Raw genomic sequence first — 20,661 nt, 5'->3', positions numbered from 1 at the left:
AAAAATACAAATCACTTTAAAAATTGTATTTTTTATATTATAAATTGCTACAAGATGGGGAGTTAGATTTTAGATTTTGTTGACCTCATCTAGACTAGGCACCAGATATGGCACAACAAATTTTACAACCTAGTTTTATTTATTTTTCCTTCGTTGTAATCTACTTTTGTTCATATATGGAACAAACCTTTTGGTCTTAATGTAAGAGATAAATTCTCTAGCGCCTGCTGGAGTCTGGCTACAAATATATCGAGGGTTTGGTGGCAACAGGAGTCAGCCAATAGGTGAGTAGGAGGAAGCAGTGAGACCTGCCTTACCCTTGCTGCGCATCATCATGCCAGTTTTCTCTCTGACTGCCTTCGTAGCAAGACGTTACTGTACCCTCTCTTTCAAGAAGCCAGTTACAGTATTTTGTACTTCCTGCCCACATTATGCCTCGGTGGCCTGGTTTTTCTTTACTTTTTTGTTGTGTGATTTCTGTATGATATTGAGCTTTCCGTGTGTTTTTTTAATTTACTGAAATGCTAGCCTGTGAGTAAGCTAAGCCTCCCAGACATCAGAGATGATGCCCTGGGTCTGGGAACAACTCTTGTTCTTGTTACTTTTCTTCTTTAGAAAGAGGAAATATGAGAGGAAACCGACGGCTCCATCTTGGGAAGTCTTTTCACCTCCCTTGGCAGCAGGCATAACACTTCCTTTATTTTCCACCTCTTTTATACCAGAATCTCCTCTTGCCACTGCTTCTTGTCATGAAGATTATTCTCCCTCTCATTCTTCTTTGATTTCTTCTTTAGAAGATTTGAGGGGGTTTGGGAGAGCTTGTAATTGATGTTGCTGCCCCTGTTCTTTTGGGGATGGGGGGCAGAGTCCAACAGTTCTTTGCCATCCTCCAAGACATAATGTAGATATGTATCTACTTAGTCTATTAGCCCAGATGTGTGTCTGTTCAGTAGACTTGTGCTCAACAGATCGGAGGCTTATGACTCCTTCCTGTGTTCTACCTTTGGCCAGGAAGTGATCCCAGGTGGGCCAAACCTCCAGTTGGTTCCAAGGCTTTCTTATCCTTCCTCCAAGAGTAAGTCTTTCCTTATGTTAAGACCGAAAGGTTTGTTCTGTATATGAACAAATGACAAATTTTAAGTCAATTTGTATTTTTCATAACCAACAAACCTGCTGTCTTAACGTATATGGCCCACCTGAAGCTACCCCTCATTCTTTTTCTGGGCTGGAAGGAAATTGGCATGATGATGTGTAGTTGGGGGGTAAGGCAGGTCGTGCTACTTACTCCTACTACTCCCCTATTGGCTGATTCCTGTTGCCACCGATTCCTTGTGATATTTTTTGCTGGATTCCAGCAGGCGCTAGAGAGTTTATCCCTTGCATTAAGACTGCAGATTTGTTAGTTATGAAAAATAAAAATTGATTCAAAATTTGTCATGTTTCTGAAGATTTAGGTTTTGTTAGATATTTTATGTGAAACAGAGGATATTCAGTTCCATTGATACAGGCTAATAGGATGGGTGGATTATGATCACTTGGAATATAACCGTACAGTATTTCTTTATACCTTAATAGAGTTTTACATATAATATTTCATTTTGTGGTTAGTCATGATGGAATGCAAACCAATCATACACATATGATTATCTGTATTTAAGAGTAATTTGTGTGTGTAAGTCATATACCTGATACAAGTTCAAAAAGGTAAACAAACATGAAACTGTTCCATTGCAAGATAGAAAGATTATATTTTATCAGATAGGATAAGAAATGCAACTTATGTTGCCACTTAACAATTAAAGAATAATAATTAGACATACCCTATACAGCGATATGCTTTATAATCCTCGACTTACAGATGCAGATCATAGGATTGAAAACTAATATAAATTTGAGTAGCTTCATTTGTGAATCAGAAATGACAGTGAACTGTAAGTATGATAAACTAGCTTTTGTCATATCTTAAATATCCCAAAAGTAGAGAATTGCTTTTTCTCTGTCTTCTATGTTTATCAATATTATGATAATTATTTTATTAATTTCAGGTACAGGAACCTGGTACAGTACTGAAAATTTCAAGAAAACATCTTTACATGAAACAGTATTTTGAAGTGCAGCAATGATAGATAGCTGAAATCAGTGTGGGATATGACTAAAATTGTGCTACTGCAGAGATTTACATTGCCTTCACCAGCATTATGTGTGAACATGAAATCTATTCTTAAAGAATCTATTTATAGAAAAAGTGTTTTTGTCAGTGTTGTGTGACATGATCAGAAAATCATTCAGTATAGCATCATGAGGCGGTGACAATATGGAAGGAATGTGCAGTAACATGGCATTAATTACAGAACTGTAGATAATCTGATAACATTGAGAGTTTTAGTGACTGTGTAAGCATTTATGAGTACTGTACTGTAAGTGATTCAGAGATAATGCAGATTAACAAAGATTGCATATATAAACCCAGAAATTTTGCATGTAAAATTTTATAAAATTTGAACTTTGTATAATATGAGGGAACAAGTGGATATCATCTTAAGGGCATATTGTTTAGTTTCCAGAAAATGCAAAGGGGACCAATAAGCACTGAAAACAAAGACAGTTACTTTACTGAAAATACTTTGGTCAACAAGGCAGAACAAGAGAATCTTGTTCCTGTGGGTATGTCCAAATTTCCTGAGCCAAATACTGGTAATGACTGTATTTCACAGGATCATAACATTTTGCAAGCAGACACTTCAAATAATATTTTAAAGCAAAAGAATGGTGGCGAGTTGATTTCCAGTGATTCTAATCAGAATTTTAATTGCTCCATTGTGGGCTTTATTCATGATACAACTTTGCAGAAAAAAATTGAGAACAACAAAAAAATTGAGACTGAGCTGAAAGATACATGCATAGATAAGGAGTCATATGTACAGAGCCATCTGTTGAATAGTAAGAAAGGAAATTCCGAAGATAATTCATGCACAGATGGTGGTGACAGTAAAGAAGCTCAGGGAGAAATGGATGTTCAGGAAGATGAAAATTCAATATCCTTCTCATCCTGTATAGATTCTGCTGATTCAACATCTGTCCCTTTTGCTTTGAAGTCATCAAGTGAAGGTGATGATCATGGAACCACCATGGCACAAGATTCTGGTCAGTTTATTCAATCTTCAAAAGATATGGAGAAAGTTGTGAAAAAAATTGTCATTGCACATAAAAGCAGGAAGAAAAAGAAAAAGTCTCTCAGCAAAGGGGATTTTCATTCATATACATGGAAACTGAAAGACAATTGTGATGTTGAAAATTACAGAAATATCTATGAGGTCCATGTTTCTTGGTTAAAAAGTTTAAAGAATCAGCAGATTTGTGTCACAAATCTTACAGAGTATGTTTTGCTTGTTAGAATAGAGTCTTGCATTGCAGTAGCATTTAACAAGATAAAAAACTCTTCGGTGGAAGGGGTTCCATTTAGTAATTTGTGTGAGGCAGTTACTACCCTTTCCCAGGATGTTAATTTATCAGAGCTTGAGTATATTTTGTCATACAGTCCCCTATATCGCAAGATGAATGATGTTTGGAAGAAGTGCTACGCTGAAGATGGTAAGTAAATGTGGAAATTTCTCATACATTTTAATTTTAACTTGTAGTAATTCTGAAATAACCATTACACAGTGCTTATCAAACCAGCTAATCACAAGCAAACTAGTACTAGTTGAGTTTTATCACAAACCCATCACTTTACAGTAACTGTAATGTGAGCCAGTTCATTCTTCAGTAACTGTAATGTGAGCCAGTTCATTCTTCAGGCACATTCCTACACCAGAAGAAGAGATCATGCCTTGTCATTTGCACATCAAGTCTAACAGCAGTAAAATCATTCCAAGTGTAGGGATCAGTCCAAACACTATTATTTAGTTTTTCTCCTGGAACTTGCCATTTTCGTGCCCATTTCATGTTCCCTATACTTCATTAATTCATGACTTGTTACACTTCATTACTTCATAACTTGTTTCTTTATATTCCGTGGTGATGTTTTATTTTTATACTCTTGTTGTTAGGCTATAGTAAATGTGATGGTAACTTTGTGGGAAGATGGTTGGTAACTGGTAAGCAGTTATTATACCAAGTTATACATTCTGTACTTTTCATTTTGAAGTCATTGTATCCATGGTTGTATATTACCAGTTGTTAACCCTTAAACGCTGAGCCTCTATTTACAAAAGTGTGCTGTATGCCGACGGCGTTTGAGAGTTAGCGCCAAAGCGGAAAAAAAGTTTTTGTAAAAAAAATCACAGCACGCTTAGTTTTTAAGATTAAGAGTTAATTTTTGGCTCCTTTTTTTCTCATTGCCTGAAACTTAGTATGCAACCATCAGAAATGAAAATAAATATCATCATATATAAATATTGGAATATATGACAGTGCAAAAAAAAAATTGCATATATAATTGTATACAAATCGCGCTGTGAGCAAAACGGTTAAAGCTAATGAGTAATTTTTTTTTTTTTTGAATTGTACACTAAATTGCGATGATTTTGGTATATAACAAATTGTAAAATTATCAAAGAAACACAGAGAAAATATTATCACAAAATGATGCATGAATTTGTAACGTGCGGACGTAAAAAAAAGTTTTTAAAAAATTCACTATAAATCGAAATATTGTGCTAGAGATTTCTTGTTTGTTGCAAAATGAAGGTAAATGATTGAATATTACTAGAATGTAAGAGTTTTAGCTTACAATTGCATTTTTCCACCATTTTGGTCGAGTCAAAGTTGACCGAAGGTTGAAATTTTGGCACTTTATCATGATTTATATGAAAATATGTCAAAATTGATAAAGCTACAACCATGAGTTATTTTTTGTTGTATTCTACATGAAATTGCGCACATTTTCATATATAAAACTTTATGTAAAGGCTATTAGAAAATGGTACAAAAATTACAACAAAGTGACTAAAGAATTTCTGAGATTTTCAGCAGAGTTAGCTGATGCTTTCTTTTGGGATAAGAAAGAAATTTGCTCATGCACAGCTGGGTCACGCTTGTAAACAAAACAACAGTGTGATCCGTGAACTCCCAGCATCCCTCAAGGCGTGTGATTTAAAATTTTTCGCAAACGAGGCCTATAAGTATTTTTCCGCAAATATTTAAAAAAACTTTTTGTAGTCGACGTATTTTGCATCCACTTGGCACCCGACAGACAGTTTTTGTCGATGTAAAATACATCCAGTCGGCGTTAAAGGGTTAATTGTTTTGATACTTATTTCAGTTTGGTACTATGTTTTATGCTATGTTTTCTCAAGTGATTGGTTGTTTTTATCGTGCGCAAAGTTTTCATTGCTTATTATACTTGATTTTTGTTTGTTCCTGGGGGAATAAAGGCCTCTGTAATACATTTGTTTAAGGGGTGTCTAGTTACTTTGATGCAAAAAAAAAAATCATTATAAAAAAAACTTCCATGAATTAAGGGTTGAAACTTCCTAAATTACCACATGCTACTGTTGTTTTTATGTATGAGAATAGGCCTAATTGTTCTGAGTTATGACGCCACATAGTTATGACGTCATAATGTTATATTTATTTTTGTTATAGCAGCTTGAATATTTGACTAATATAAATTAATTTTTAGTGAATATAGTTTGAAAGTGTCAAAATGCTTCATCATAAAAGTGTTTCCTTAATTATCTAATGTTATATATTGTGGCCATGTTATTATGCAAGCCAAAATGACATCATAAAATATTCAGTGACAATGCATTTATATTCATTTTCTTTTTATGTTTGGAAATATCTGAATGTGAACATTCAGTTGCCTTAGCATTATTAACAGAATACCAAAGTTTCAATAATATAGAGTGCATATTGGATTTTCTATGAATATTTGAATATGCGAAAATAACTTTTGAGATTATTTGCCTGTAAAGTTTCAAGAGACTTGATAAGGCTGGGTATGGAGCAAATTGCGGAGCCGTCTCATCTCCCATTCTCTTTCTGAGAGCAACTGAAGTCTCATTTACCAAGTAGCTGCCTGTGTACCTACAATTGTCACCATAACAACCAGAGTTCCCAAAAAAGCTGATTCCTTACCATGATCACATATTTTTACTGGGTAAAATGAACATTATGGTTGAGTAAATGGGACAGTTTTTGCTACACAGCAGGCCAGCTGCTCCTTACACCCTCGATGTCCCCAGGAGTCCCAACAGCCCACAAACTGATCTACAGTGTTTTCTGTGTTGTAATGGATTCTTGAATGCTTTGGGAGGAACTTTAGCTGTTTTTTAAAATTTTGATTTTTCTGACCCCAAATTAGTTAGTCACCCCTTAAGAGTATCCTTTGTGATAGCTAGTTTGTTTATTGAAGCGTGGTAACAAGGTAAGTACTGTAACTATCAGTAGGTAGGTGAGTGGTAAGAGAACTGCTCTCTCAACTAACAGTCAACCCAACTTTTCTTCTGTCATCGTTAGGTCAAGTTGTTAATCAGCTCAGTGGTCTGGTAAAACTAAGGTATACTTAACTTTTTTTTTTATGGAGTTACTGATCTCAACTTGTTGTGAAGCTTATGATAATACTATTATTTTACAGGCAGTCCCCAGTTATTGGCGGGCTCGGTTATCGGCGATCCGGTTTTACGGCGCTTGTCTAATGACGAAAACCGCTGATTTCTGTTTCAATAATTAGGTATTGGTGCCGATACATACCTAACAGAGGCTCCAATAACCAAAAATAGGTGATTTTTGGCGCTGATAAGCCCCAAATATCACAGATTTTCGGTAACATCACACCATCAGAATGGAACCTCCGCCGATAACTGGGGGACTGCCTGTATTGTGTTTGATAGTTGCCGACTATGTCAGGGATAGTAGAGCAGTGTTCTGTGTGTTTGTTTATGCTTATCATCTCCAGAAGAGCACTAGGGTAACATCTGTCCTCCCTCTTCTCTTCTTCCTTCATGGTTTTCGTACTGCTGGTTTTCCCACTGCTGGAGAAGTTGGGGTAGTCTTCCCTTTGAAGTTATCTTTCAATATTTCCTATGCATATCCCTTTTCCTGTAGAAAAGATGCCAGTCTGTGTTCTCTCACATGGGCAAAAAGGTAAACTGAGTAGAAATGAGTGCAGACCGACTTGGTGGGTATTACTTCTGCCCCTACCATAGGTAACTGTTACCATAACAACCTTGCAAAAAGTTTAATGACCAGATTTCCAGCTCACTGAGTTACTTCCCGTATGTAAAGACCTCAGGTTTGTATGTTATGAAAAATACAAACTACTTAAAAAATTTGTCATGTTGTCATCAATGTTTGTGATCAACTTTCAGCCAGACTTAAAGAAAGTTAGAGATCAGTTCCTTGCTTATTTGGCTGGTCTTTGAGCTGCTTGATCTTGCTCACCTTCCATGGAAGATTATGGGAGGTTAAGAGAGGATCTTACTGAAACTGAGCATCTGCAAGTGCCTCTTATCTGCTTTTTCCTCACCCTTCTACTGATCACAAGCATGCATATGCCATTGTTTTCGCTCTTCCTTCTGTGGGATTGATGCTGTTATTGTCTGATTCTCTTTTATACTGATTGGTTCTGGGAAGGTGTTTGAGTACAGTAAACCCCTGCTATTCGCGGTCTTGCAATTCATGGACTCACTGATTTGCAGATTTTTCTGTGGAACTTATCCCCAAATTATTTGCAAAATAAATTTGGAAATTCGCAGACTTTTTCATCGAGAAATATTCACTAAGTGTATTTTGATGTTATTGTCATGCTAAATCAATTTTTTATGATAAAAAAATAATTTACTAATTTCCAAATATTGATATTAAGATTAATAAGATTAAATAATAATAGTAATAATAATACTGTACCTGTAATAATGCAGGTAATAAGTACTAATTTTCAAATATTAATAAGATTGATAAGATTAAATAATAATAATAATAATAATAATAATAAGATTGATAAGATTAAATAATAATAATAATAATACTGTACTTTTAATAATAGTATGTAATAAGATTAAATAATAACTCAGAGAGAGAGAGAGAGAGAAAAAAGAAACAGGTTTTTAGCTTTGGCTGGTAAAAAACTGGTTCTCTCCCCTCTATAGAGTCAGGAGGGACCCCTTTATAGTACCCAAGGGACCTCCATATAGCGAACCCTTTTGGTAGCTGAGCTCCTAAACTGGTGTAATAGGTATTGAAATAATATTAAAGTGATTTAAAATATATTAAAAGTAATATTGAAATTATATTTAAGTGTTTTAGGATGATAGTTTAAGGTATATTGGGTGTTTGAAGTACAGTATTAAAATAGGCAGTTTTTAATCATTTTTAGAGAGGGGGTCTTTGGTGTTTGAAAGTTTAAAATAGACAATTATAAGCATTTTTAGAGGGGTTGTCAAGTATTCACGGACTTAAGCTATTCGCTGGGGGTTGTGTTCCCTATTCCCCTTGAATACTGGGGGTCGACTGTACAAGGAAACCCTTGCACACCTCATATGACACCATAATGGTGACTGGATGTGCACACATGATCTCTTCCGTCTTGGTTGTTCATGCCCTGTAGTGTGTTTGCCATTTCTTCAGTCAGCTGTAGGCAAACTAGGGATTCTTTTGGAGGTTGTAAGACTGGCCAAGAGCTTTTTTTGGTCCCTGCTTCAGCATGAACTGTTCAGCTGCTTCAGCTGTTGTTCTACTGGTTTTCAACATCACATCAGTTGGTTAACAGAGACAACCAGGTGAGAAATGGGAACATGTTTTCCATCTCTCACCCTTCCTTCTGTCTGCGAGTTCTTACTCTGTCATTTGTATCCCCACTTTCATATACAGACATCTGAGGAAGGGATGGTTGGGAGCTCCTGGGTGATCTTCCTGGGCTTCTGCAGAGTGTTCTTTCTCCAGTTGGAGGAACATCCCTGTGGGAATGTGATGGATATTGTCCACAATATTTAGTTTTTGGAATAGTTCCTGTTCTGTTTTTCTATCCATCTGCTGGTCAGTTACAAGAGCTTATCCCTTGTAATACCTCTGGATTTGTGGGACGAGCAAGTCCAGTCAGGGATCTTGTCTCTAGATTAAAAAAAAAATTTTTTAATGTTCTGGGTATTCTAAAGTCTGGCTGCCATTCATAACTTCAGTTGTTGTTGCAGGGTTTGTGGTCCATACCATCCTTCAGTTAGAATTCCTTCCACTACAGTGATTTGCTTTCTGAGTTACTCTTGTGTTTATACAATGCTTGTGTGCAAATACAGACACTACCCTACATACGAACAAGTTTATGTTCCAAATGACCTTTTGTATCATGAATTGTTTGTAAGCTGGTCTGCACACCTATTTAAGTACAGGCAGTCCCTGGTTATCGGCGATCTGGTTTTATGGGTTTGTGTGGCAATGAAAATTGGCAATTTTCGGCACCAGAAATCGCCAATATCCATTTATCGGCGCCGAAAATTGGTGATTTTTGGCACTGATAAGCCCCGAAAATCACCGGTTTTTGGTTATCAGCGATTTTCGGTTATCATCATACCGTCAGAACAGAACCCCCGCCGATAACTGGCGACTGCCTGTACAATATGATATAAAGTCAGTATGGTTCTGTATGTTTTTTTATTCTAAAACACAATACAGTGCCGTAGTTAGTACAAATGACGTTAAGTAGAATAGGGCTGATATATTTTTACATTATACCCTTATTTAGTATGGATAAAAGATCGGCAAGGAAATGTACTGCTAAATTTAAGCTGCAAGTTGTAGCTGAAGCTGAGAAAACAATGTTCAAGCTGCTAATGACTATAAATTATCGTGCATCGGCAACATGGATGAAACTCGACTGTAATTAAAATTGGAGAGAAAGTATTTTAATCAAAACTACTGGGCATGAAAGAATACATTACTGCTATTTTTACGCCGATAAACGATAAATATATAAAGCCCGTATTATGGTGAAATCAAGTGAAAATAGCGAACGGAATCTTGATTTTTTTTTACACAAAACAAATGCTCCCAAACAGCCAACATCATCTATTAATGAAAAAATAGCTGAATTAATTTCACAACGAGACGTATTTAAGTTATATTTCGACTTAAAAACACTTTGTATAACGATAAATAACCTTCTCCCATTTAAATAAAGTATCTAGAGATTCATTTACGCTAACTAAAAGCAAGAAAAGCTCTCTGAACTGAGTTAAACATGGCAAAATAAACGTACTGCATAATCGATTTCCAAACTAAAACATTGATCGCTGTGATCGCAATTTATAATACAAAAGCATTATAAGAATATATATAGTACAATATTATTGGATACAGTGAATTAAGGCATAGTATTTTAAAAGATCCATGGAAAAGATGCATATTTGTTATGTTGATGTTTGTATAATACGATATTATGTGAATATAGAGTACATTATAATGTAGGCTAGGCTACCTTATAAGTATACGATACACCATAGTGTAGGCTAAGCAAATTCTTGTTTGTTATTCAGCTTCTCTTTGTATTGAATTATCATAAGTCACTCTGCATGAACCTCCAGAATTAGCTGATATTAACCCTTAAACGCCGAGCCTCTATTTACAAAAGTGTCTGTCGTATACCGGCGGCGTTCGGGAGTTAGCGCCGAAGCGGAAAAAAGTTTTTTTTTTTTTTTTTAATCGCAGCACGCTTAGTTTTTAAGATTAAGAGTTCATTTATGGCTCCTCTTTTTGTTATTGCCTGAAGTTTAGTATGCAACCATCAGAAATGAAAAAAAATATCATTATCATATATAAATATTGGAATATATGACAGCGCAAAAAAAAATTTCATATATAATTGTATACAAATCGCGCTGTGAGCAAAACGGTTAAAGCTAATGAGTTATTTTTTTTTTCGATGCATTGTACACTAAATTGCAATGATTTTTGTGTATAAAAAATTGCAAAACGATCAAAGCAACACAGAGAAAATGTTATCACAAAATGATACATGAATTCGTAATGCGTGGACCTGGCCCCTGCTGAGCTTCAGCCTGTAATTATCACCAGTACCCAATTTGTCCAGTGCTGTTTCCGGAAGTGGATGATTTCCATGGGTTGAAGCACTTCCTGTACTCTGTTGTGGCTTGTGTTCCATCTAATCAATGCATTTACCATTCTTGTAACTAGTCGTAAGTTTACAATCCCAGCTTTATGGACAATCAAAATCAAGGGTATTCAGTCACTTGGTCTTTAATTTAATCTGCTTGTTTTTCAGTTACCTGCTCAGGGCTGCATGCTTTACTCTGATAAGTACTTGCCTTCTTCTGGTTTCTCAGTTCTGTCCCTTTTCTTAGTGGCCCCTTAATGCTCTGACTTCTGATCGGGAGCTTACCACTAGTTGGACCTAATATTCTAGCAGTCTCTATACGTACTTCAGTCAGTTACAGTTTTGGTTATCAACTCATATTAAGGAAGGTGATGGGTCATTTCTCTTGGTTTTCAATGAGATACTTCCCATGAAAGATTTCTTTTTTTGCATTTCATTTTGGTTTGGGAAATTCTTACTCACAATCTCCTCCCTGGGAGGCGATTACGTTAGAATCTGAGCTTTCCATTTTTCATCCACATACCTCTCCTTTTGTATAAAAGAACCTTCTTGATTACATTCTGGTGTCACAGCAATCCCATATTTTAGATGTGAGACTTTAGTTTTCTTGTTAGTCACTGAGAAACCCAACCATCCCTGAAGAATATTTTTGTTTTACCTGGTGCAGTGTTTCTTCATCCTACATCTGGTTTTGTATCCTATCTAATTCTTTAGATAGGATACAAAACCAGATGTAATTTTTTAGACGATCCTCCTGTTGAGGAAGCAGTGGTCAGGTACTCTGAGAACTAACTAACTCACTCTCTCTCTCACTCATATTTTGTTTGCAACTGATTAAGAAAGTTGCCAATACTTGTTCACACTGTCTATCTTTTTATAAGTTCCCTTATCCTTCAAGGACTACCCCTCATATTCTCTGGAGAGTAGATGAGTAAAATGCTGAGAATGGAATAAGGCAGAGTTTATCTTCTGAGCATCACTTCCATAACTGATGTGTCTTATTGTCAAGTTTCATTCCATTTTTCTTGGAGGAACCTTACCTTATGAAACTTCTTTGCCTATTTGCTTATAATCAGTCTGAGACAACACTTCCTCACCTAGTATTGACCTGTAAGAGGAATTATGTTATGGAGTCTTGGAAGGTGCTTGATTTGCTATCCCATGGTGACTATGTTACTGAATGCCTCATCTTTCACTTTCAGGGGAATCTGTATGTGATTTTTAGGAGATGAATGCAGAGTGCTCAGTCCGCCCTTGTTCAACAATAACCTTGCTCTCTGCCCCTGTTTAGGGTTAAAGAATTCAGTAATCTGGTAATTACAGGTACAATAATGGGTTTTCCTTGCTTATAGGGGAAGCTTTTGCTCTCCCTTCGTCCACATGGAACATGGAACTTTTTTTTGTCACCTTTCATGGCAGAGGCTCCTCTGTGACAGGTAGTATTTGCAGTTGAGTATTCTTCTACAAGAAGTTCTTGCTAGTTATTATGAATATGACCTGGCCTTTTGGATAATTTTCTGTTGTCTATCCTCAGTGAGAAAAGAGATTTCTCATCCAACTAATGTATTTTGCATGAGATATCTTGCTTATATCCCCTTGGATACATTAGCTCGATTCAGGATTGTATGATCTATAATTGTTCCTTTCGTTCAGCCTGCCCATGACTGCGACAACCACTTCTTCATTTCATATACAATCACCTCTTATCAGGATGGTTCCTCCCTGTTCCTGGGGAATCAAGCTTAGAAAGACTGGAACTACCTGCTTTGGTGTACCTTTCCTGGCACTTGAGTCAAGATAATGTACTTTTTTTCTTCTTCCCTTGAGCTTGTCATCTGGAAGGCAAGCCTGGCACCTTCCCATTTAACCCCATATCTTTTGATTGGACTCTGCAATCTGACTCTCCATTCATTTAGTTAGGGAAAAGGTATGGATTCCACTTGTTTTAACACTTATATTCTTAAAATAATTGATGTTTTTCTCACAGCGAGGTATTGCTCTTTTAATAAATTTGACTGCTGCACTTTTTTTCTTTTTTTTTAATTCACCTCGTGTTTTGTTTCAAAATCTTTGCCAGATAACAGTCTAACTGCAGAGAGTGCACACAGCTGAGCATCCTTCAGAGTAAATCCAAAATCATTAGTTCATGATGGCTGAAATAATTTGATACATATGACTGGCATCTGTAATTATAGTGAATCTAATGAGTTTGTGGAATTTGCGTGGGTATCTCAAGACTCTTGAGTGTCCAGATATGGGACAAATGCCTATAATGCTTGAATACTGCATTGCCACTCTTTACTTGTAAAGGATAGAATTTGCTAGTTTTAACTCAAATGTCATACAAACTTATGGAGATTTTCCAGTCATCAGTTGCAGCAGACTAAAGACTGCCTGTATTTGAAAATTAGTAAATCATTTTTTATAATAAAAAATGTATTTAGTCATGAAAATAAAATGAAAAGACAGTAATTAGTGAATATTGCTCTGTGGAAAAATTTGCGAATTAGTGAATTTTCCGCAATGTATTTGGAAACAGGTTCCACAGAAAAACCCGTGATTAACTGAAGCTGTGATTGCTGATCCACGGTCTAGCGGTGACCCGCTGTACTCCCATATAAAAGGCCCTGGTTTGTATACCTATGAAAAATACAAATTACTTGATAAAATTCTCATACTTGAAAAGTTTTCACATAGATACGTTGTACGAAAATCTGTTAAGAAAATCGCTTCCAATAATTTCTCTCTTTATAGATGTGCAGCATTTGTATTTCATTATGTCATTTCATCAAAGACCACTAATTTTTATTTGAAAGTGGCTTGAGAGGGTTTTGGCTTTGCATTACATTAGATTTTGAAATGGCACAAATTTCATCAATTTTTTTTCATTAGGATCTGTACTGTGGAAAGAAATGCATGTACCAACATGGCGACCATGTGGTTGGAAATATGTATTGCTTAATAAAGAGTTTTTAAATAATTTCCTGCTCTCTCTCTCTCTCTCTCTCTCTCTCTCTCTCTCTCTCTCTCTCTCTCTCTCTCTCTCTCTCTCTCTCTCTCTTTATAATTTGTATTTTTGTTTCTCTCTCTCTCTCTCTCTCTCTCTTTATAATTTGTATTTTTGTTTGCTATGTTGATGTTGTGTCATATGATCAAGTACTGCAAATGCCAGTATTAGCACACATGCCGGGGGGTTACTAAGCCCTGACAGTGTGTAGAATAACTTCTCACAAGTTACTGGTCCTAGGGCTGGTTACGTGGTTGTTCAGTAGGTCAAAACAATAAAGGCTACAGTGATGTACCCAATGGCCGAATCCATGCCATGTGTCTCCAGTTAGTAAAGCTTATAACACAAAATTACCTAGATTGTATTGTCTGATCCAATAATCTCATGCTTCACTTTGCAGTACGAGTGTAATTTGATTTTTGTTGTACTAATCTCAGCATTTCAACTTTGCAAAAGTGTCCCTGTGTCTTTCGTTTATGCCTCTTGATGGCTTCAGTTTTTTAACATCTACAGTCTTAATGTAGGAATTGTTTGTTGTTGTAACCATAGTGATTCATGCCAGAAATTATCAACCTGGGATGTGATTTGATATTGGTTTATGTACATGGATACAAGAGTGACCAATTTTTCTAGTCACCACTTGTGTCAACCAGACTTAGCAGGCAGACAATTGGCGCCTTAATATGCAATGCAATTGTTTATACTTTAGTATGAGAATGTACATTTTTTATAATGAAAGTTAATGGTACAGATCATTGATTTTTATTGTCTTTCCATCTTGTATTTTTCACCCATTGAGTGTAACAGTTTTGCTGGGTTATGTATGTGAAAGATTAGTGGTGCAGGTTGGTGAGTGTGGGTAGCCTTCCCCTGTGGTAACAGGTGTGTGCAAGTATCCCCCCTCAGCTGACAAAGGTAATACTTATTACATACCAATAAGTAAGGCAGATTAGAAGTAACACATTGTTCAACTGCATTGGTTGGCAAAGTTGAGGAATCTGTGAAGTGAAAGCTTGAAAATTATATTAAGAATTTTACTTTTCTTGCAGGAATTAAGGAAGAAAATCACTGGCAAGGAATTTTGTACATGAGGAAAATTTGGGCAAATCTAAACCCTTCATCGGAAGATAGATATAAAATCGTAAAATTTTTTCTGTCCAACTCCAGTGATAAGTCTGCTGATGGGTTAGCAAAATCTATTTGCAGTGGTTTGCATATTCCGTATTGTTTTGACATGGTGGAAAAGGTCCTCGTCACTCTGAAGGACTTGGTAAGAAGAAAGGAGGTGGTAAGAGGTAGGTTTAATACATTTTTTTATAGCATTTTGTTATTAGATTTTATCAGCTGTGTGTGTTTCTTTTTTAGATTCAAGTACAGTAAAATACAGTAACAACTTAGCATTACTAACAAAACAACTCTTCAAAATGGAATAAGAACCATCATTAGTGTTTGTGCTTTACTTCCTTACGCTATAATGATAAGATATAAAGCATTTTTGGTAGCATAGTAGCTTGTTTTGTCCTCAAGGAGTTACCCTCCATGGTCTACCAGAGCTCCATGGGTGACCAAACTAACATAAAAACATTCTCTTATAGCTGGTCATGCGGCCAGGTATTGTGTCATAGTGATAAACACTTAACACTTGATGGAATATTGTACAGAGCGAGGCTGTATACCCAGGATCTTCCATCGTCAAAACCTGCTTAGAAGAAGAAGTGATTAATGTGCATGCGCAGTCTGCTGCCGTGTCAACATCAGACCTGACGCAAAGACCAAGAAGGATTACTCTCTTTGGTCAATGCAGTGAAGTTTATTGTTACCAGTGCTCCGAAAAAATTAGAAATTTTTCTCCAATTTCATGTGCGACGATCCTGGAAACATAAAAAATACCAAGATAACTTCCTAATATTAAGTTCCAGTTAAAATTTTAGTTTTAAACTTTTGGAATTAATAATTAATTTGTGTAAAAAGCAAACCTGGCACTTCTTGCCATCAATAGTCGGCGCTTGCTCATGGTTGATTGTTAGTTCGTAAAGTGCAAATTGTTTTAATTTGCCATTCTAACTAAATGTTTTAACTAAAAGAAATGTTCTTCAACTTCTTATTAATATAAAAAATCCTTTCAGATTATACGATGTCCACAGTAATCTAGGCAGTAAGTGAGAATAACTTAGACTAGATTAATAGTGGATGTTGTTTGTAGCCTATGACTTAGGATTACGTATCCTTGAATGGCCTAGCTTATAACCTAGGATTATGTACCCTTAAGTGGCCTAGCTTAGACCAAAGACCCTAGGATAAGGTAATAACAATATCTGGGAAATATAAATCTTTATCCTAGTTATAAGGCTACATGTTAATAAATTTTTTTATTTCCTTTAATATAAGCCTATACACTTAAGCATGATTTAAATATATTAAGTGATAAATTTTTACCAAACAGCCCATCATTGGACTAAATGGTTAGCCTAGACCATGTAACCTAGGACTAGATGAAATAGTAATCTGTGCTGGATGAGATGATGACCTAGCTTTAAGGCTATATGCTAAGGTAATTGTGTTTTATGTAACCCATGCCCTTAGGCTGTGTTTACACCAAGCGAGTTGAGTCGAGTCGAGTCAAGTCAAGACGAGTCTTATGACTTGAGTCATTTTGAATCAGCACTGTTCTCACTGACTTAGTCAGAAAGTCAGAATCAAGCTGAAATATCAGTGTTGCTGTGGCTGAGACGGCGAAGGGATATGCATAGGCATCAAAGATTATGGATTCATGGGATTGATGCTAAAAGGCCAGAGTCTGGAAGCTGTGGAAATCTATTCCCAGACTTGATAAACAATCCAGAGAAGTTTTATGACTTCCTCAGAATGACAAATGAACAATTTAAAATGTTAGTGGAGTTGACTGCACCCTACATAAGAAAGCAAAACACCAATTAGTGACGTGCTTTTCAGTTGAGGAAAGAATGGCCATTTTCCTAAGGTAAGAAGCGGATTATTGAAAAGTATAGTCTGTAAGTAGGTAGATCTAGTGTTTCATGCAGTGCTAAATCAAACAAAAAGATAAATAGACATCCTTTATTACTGGTTGTGAATACAGTAAAAAAATAAATAGACACCCTCTACTTCAGCGGCTGTGAATACAGTACCAGATAAATAAACATATTTCTGGATGTGAAGACGGTAAAACATAGACATTCTTTATTTTTGGTTGTAAATACAGCAAAACAAATAAATGCACTAATTATTCTCCAATGTGTAATAGTAAAAAAAGTCATGTTCTTCTGCTTTAGGGCTAGCTCTCACAGGTAAGTGTACTCAGAATTATTAGCTCTAGCAGGAGATGGTGATGGTGTTGGAGTTATGTCTTGCTCAGACCAATAACGGTAGTGGGTGCTGGTGCAGTTGAAGAGCTTCCTTCGAAAGGCTTCACGTTTTTCCATTTTGATGTCAAGACTGCCAGCTGGAGACAATTGTTTTATTCCTAAGAAGTCCCTGGCTTCAGAAGAAGATCACAGAACACAGCCCTCTTCTTCCCTTCTAGGAAAGTGTGCATAACTGTGTCTCTTTCCACCCTCTTTTCCTTAAGGGAGGAGGGCAGAAGGGAAGAGAGAAAGAAAGAAGTATCGACCAGGAAGTTCTTCTACTGCAGATGCCTGGATGAAATGATACTTATAGAGTCTCTGGAGCTGGCAGCGACATTGCCGAGACCTGGGAGTGGATTCCTTCAGGAGAAGTATCTATTCCTCTTGGGTCTTGGCAGTTCTTTTCACCAAACTTCCATCCCACTTCCTCTCCCATGCTCCCGATTCGGGAAAATGCCAGCCCGGCTAGAGCTAATCATCTTGGTATCCTGTCATCTTGCACAAGCTTCCCCATGGTGGAGAATGGAGGTCTGCTTCCATTCCTCCATCCTTCTTTCCTCTTCAAAATATGAGGAAAGAGTTAGGCTAATGCTTGATTGAAGGTCCAGTATCTGACATTTGATCTTGCAGTTCCTACACTCCGATCAATATGTCAGAGGCACGGTACTCCTCCTTGCTCTTTCAACCAGGAGGAGTAGCCCAGGTGTGCATAACTCCAGTCAGCTCAAGACTCTCACTCAGATTCCTCCCTTCAACCAGTGAGTCTTCCTAATGTAAAGGACCGATGGTTTGTATATTGTGTCGGAACAAATCTCAGTTTTTGAAAGTAAATTTTTTTTTTTCGTAACTATACAAACCTGAGGTCCTTTACATTGCATTTCATGTCCGCCTCATGCCACCCCTCTATCTGGACATGGACCAAAAGGCAAATTGGAATGTTTACATCTGGGCAGGCGGGTATTCCTGCCTACCTGATGTTAGTTACTGCTTAACCACTTTGTTCAGGAGTTTAACGGCCATGTTTAGCTTCGCCGTAAGTAATTCCTAATGTAAAGGACCTCAGGTTTGTATAGTTAGGAAAATACATTTTACTTTAAAAATTCTTATTTTTCCTAATATACAAACCTGGGGTCCTTACATAAGTGTTCCACCTTTAGCTGCCTCTCATTCAGCTTCCTGGGCCAAAAGGTAAAGTGAACGTGTACCATCCGGATGGAGGAGATTCCTCCCTTTCCATCAGTAGTCAGCTACCAATATCCACCTTGCTTTAAGTTAAATGCCTGGCTCCAGCTTGCACTGAAAGTAAATCCCCAATGTAGAGACCTCAGGTTTGTATGTTAGGAAAAATACAAATTACTTTACAAATTTATCATTTTATTTTATATTAGCAGTATTCCAAAGGCCAAGATCTGTTGCTTCACCTAACTCGGTCTCCATGCATTATGATTTTCAGTCAACTACCCTAACTCCTTCTCAGTCCATTCATATCTGGTGAAGATGGTATACTTTTTCAATTTGCAGGATTTTCTGTCAGAAGGCAAATAAGCTGTTCTTGTATCTTGAAGAATTTTAGCCCTTAACCTGTTAAGCGTCACCCACGTAATAATACGTTTACTGTGATCTACTCGTAGCGCCTTCGACGGGATATTACGTTCAAGACTTTAACTCTGCTTTTCAAGCTGTCAGCACCGTAATAATCGTTTACTTGTATGGAAAATGTTGAAACATCATTTTGGTAACACTCTCAGAACACGTAAGCTGTAATTGATGACTTATTTCCTCCTGGCAACTCTTTTCAGTTGGTCGCTTGATGCCTAGATGACTTTTTTTTTCAGTACGCCAAAGGCGTTTTCAGAGACAACACGGCATTGACGTCGTTCTCAGTGAATGTCACAAAGAATATGTCTTCAGGTGAGATAAATCAAATCCTAGATGAGGTGTCTGATACTGAAGACATATTTTGATGATGAGAGCTCTAGTTCTGAATCCTCCATGATGAGGATATTGAAGAAACAAACTTTGCTTCCAATAGTGGAAGTGAAGATGCCGAGTGACTGACTCCGAGAGAGAGAGAGAGAGGATATCCCTTTACTTTTGTTGCTGATGCAGGAAATTTTCAGTTGAGGATTCATTGATTACCTCATGAAAGAAACAAACAGATTTGCAAATCAGTTTCTAGATGAGAATGTAGAACATTTGTCTCCACAATCACGAGTACATAGATGGATTGTGTGTAGCCTCTTTTTAGAGATTGGCATACAAAGAATAATAGTGCATGTATGTACAACACTTTTCATTCAGTATTTTGTAGTCTTATGAAATAAAATAATAGTAGTAGTAATAGTTTTTTATCCTATCATTTAATAAAATTCCTACTCTTAACTACAGTACGAATTATAAGCATAAAAATCAATATTAACTTTGAAAACTATCATCAGTGATATGACCGCTAATTGCAAGAAAAAGCGTGATTCATGCGTTTAGCTCATCCGGGAGGACGCTTAACAGGTTAAAGGAAGCTGTGTAGGTGGTAATGGCTTTCTTTGCAAGGAAACATGGCCTCACTGGAGAATTTTTCAGAATAATCAGGCTCAGTTACAATGCAGTCTCAGCATAACAGGTTACAACTTACAGCAAATATTCATTAAACTTTTCAAGTAAATTCAGGACCATGATTGCGCCAGGTTCTGTAGTAGGGACTTGGAAACTAAGAGTTGACAATTTTATTTGTAAACCTACATCCAGTTTTTTTTTTTTTTTGTCCGTCTTGTAACAAAACGAAGAATTAGTGTCATTACATTGATTGAAATGCATCATAGAATGGTCAACATTACACTTGCCTAAGCTTATGAGATGTCAGGATGGGGAAATGACCATCGAAGATTCCTAGTAGGTTTATCTGTGGTCAGAAATGAACATAATATGTATTGGTTCTCTAGTTCATTCTATTGAAGGACAACATTTTTGGTGATTGAGAGTTCAGGAAGGGCAAACCAACCTTACAGAGTGGTTATTACATCTGCAAGTCTGTCAGTCACTGTAGAATTAGAGGAGCATTCAAATCTGGACCTATTAACATGTGAATGAACAGGAATGACTAGTCTACTACTTCTTTGAGGATCCTCAGGCTTAAGCGGTAAAGTGTTTCTTCAAGTTTGGCGTGATTCAGACTTATGCCTTACCCCTTTATCTACTCTAAGGAAAGTATTGAACAAATTTTGAGTATGAGAATTGCTCAATGA

At 36.6% G+C, this 20,661-nt stretch overlaps 1 protein-coding gene across 1 annotated transcript in view; it reads left to right on the top strand.

The window, feature by feature from the left end:
• The window catches only part of LOC136849174 (uncharacterized), a 110,946-nt gene that overhangs the window by 21,554 nt on the left and 68,731 nt on the right, over positions 1–20,661 (top strand). Inside the window, exons 2-3 of the mRNA XM_067122285.1 lie at positions 2,046–3,591; positions 15,107–15,352. Of these exons, the coding sequence (XP_066978386.1) occupies positions 2,568–3,591; positions 15,107–15,352 (1,270 nt within the window). The 5' untranslated portion in view covers positions 2,046–2,567. The remainder of the gene's footprint in view (positions 1–2,045; positions 3,592–15,106; positions 15,353–20,661) is intronic.

The sequence above is a fragment of the Macrobrachium rosenbergii genome, chromosome 20 (genome assembly GCF_040412425.1).
Source record: "Macrobrachium rosenbergii isolate ZJJX-2024 chromosome 20, ASM4041242v1, whole genome shotgun sequence".
Classification (NCBI taxonomy): domain Eukaryota; kingdom Metazoa; phylum Arthropoda; class Malacostraca; order Decapoda; family Palaemonidae; genus Macrobrachium; species Macrobrachium rosenbergii.
Note: the sequence above shows the minus strand (reverse complement) of the source record. Positions and strands in the feature narration are given on the sequence as shown.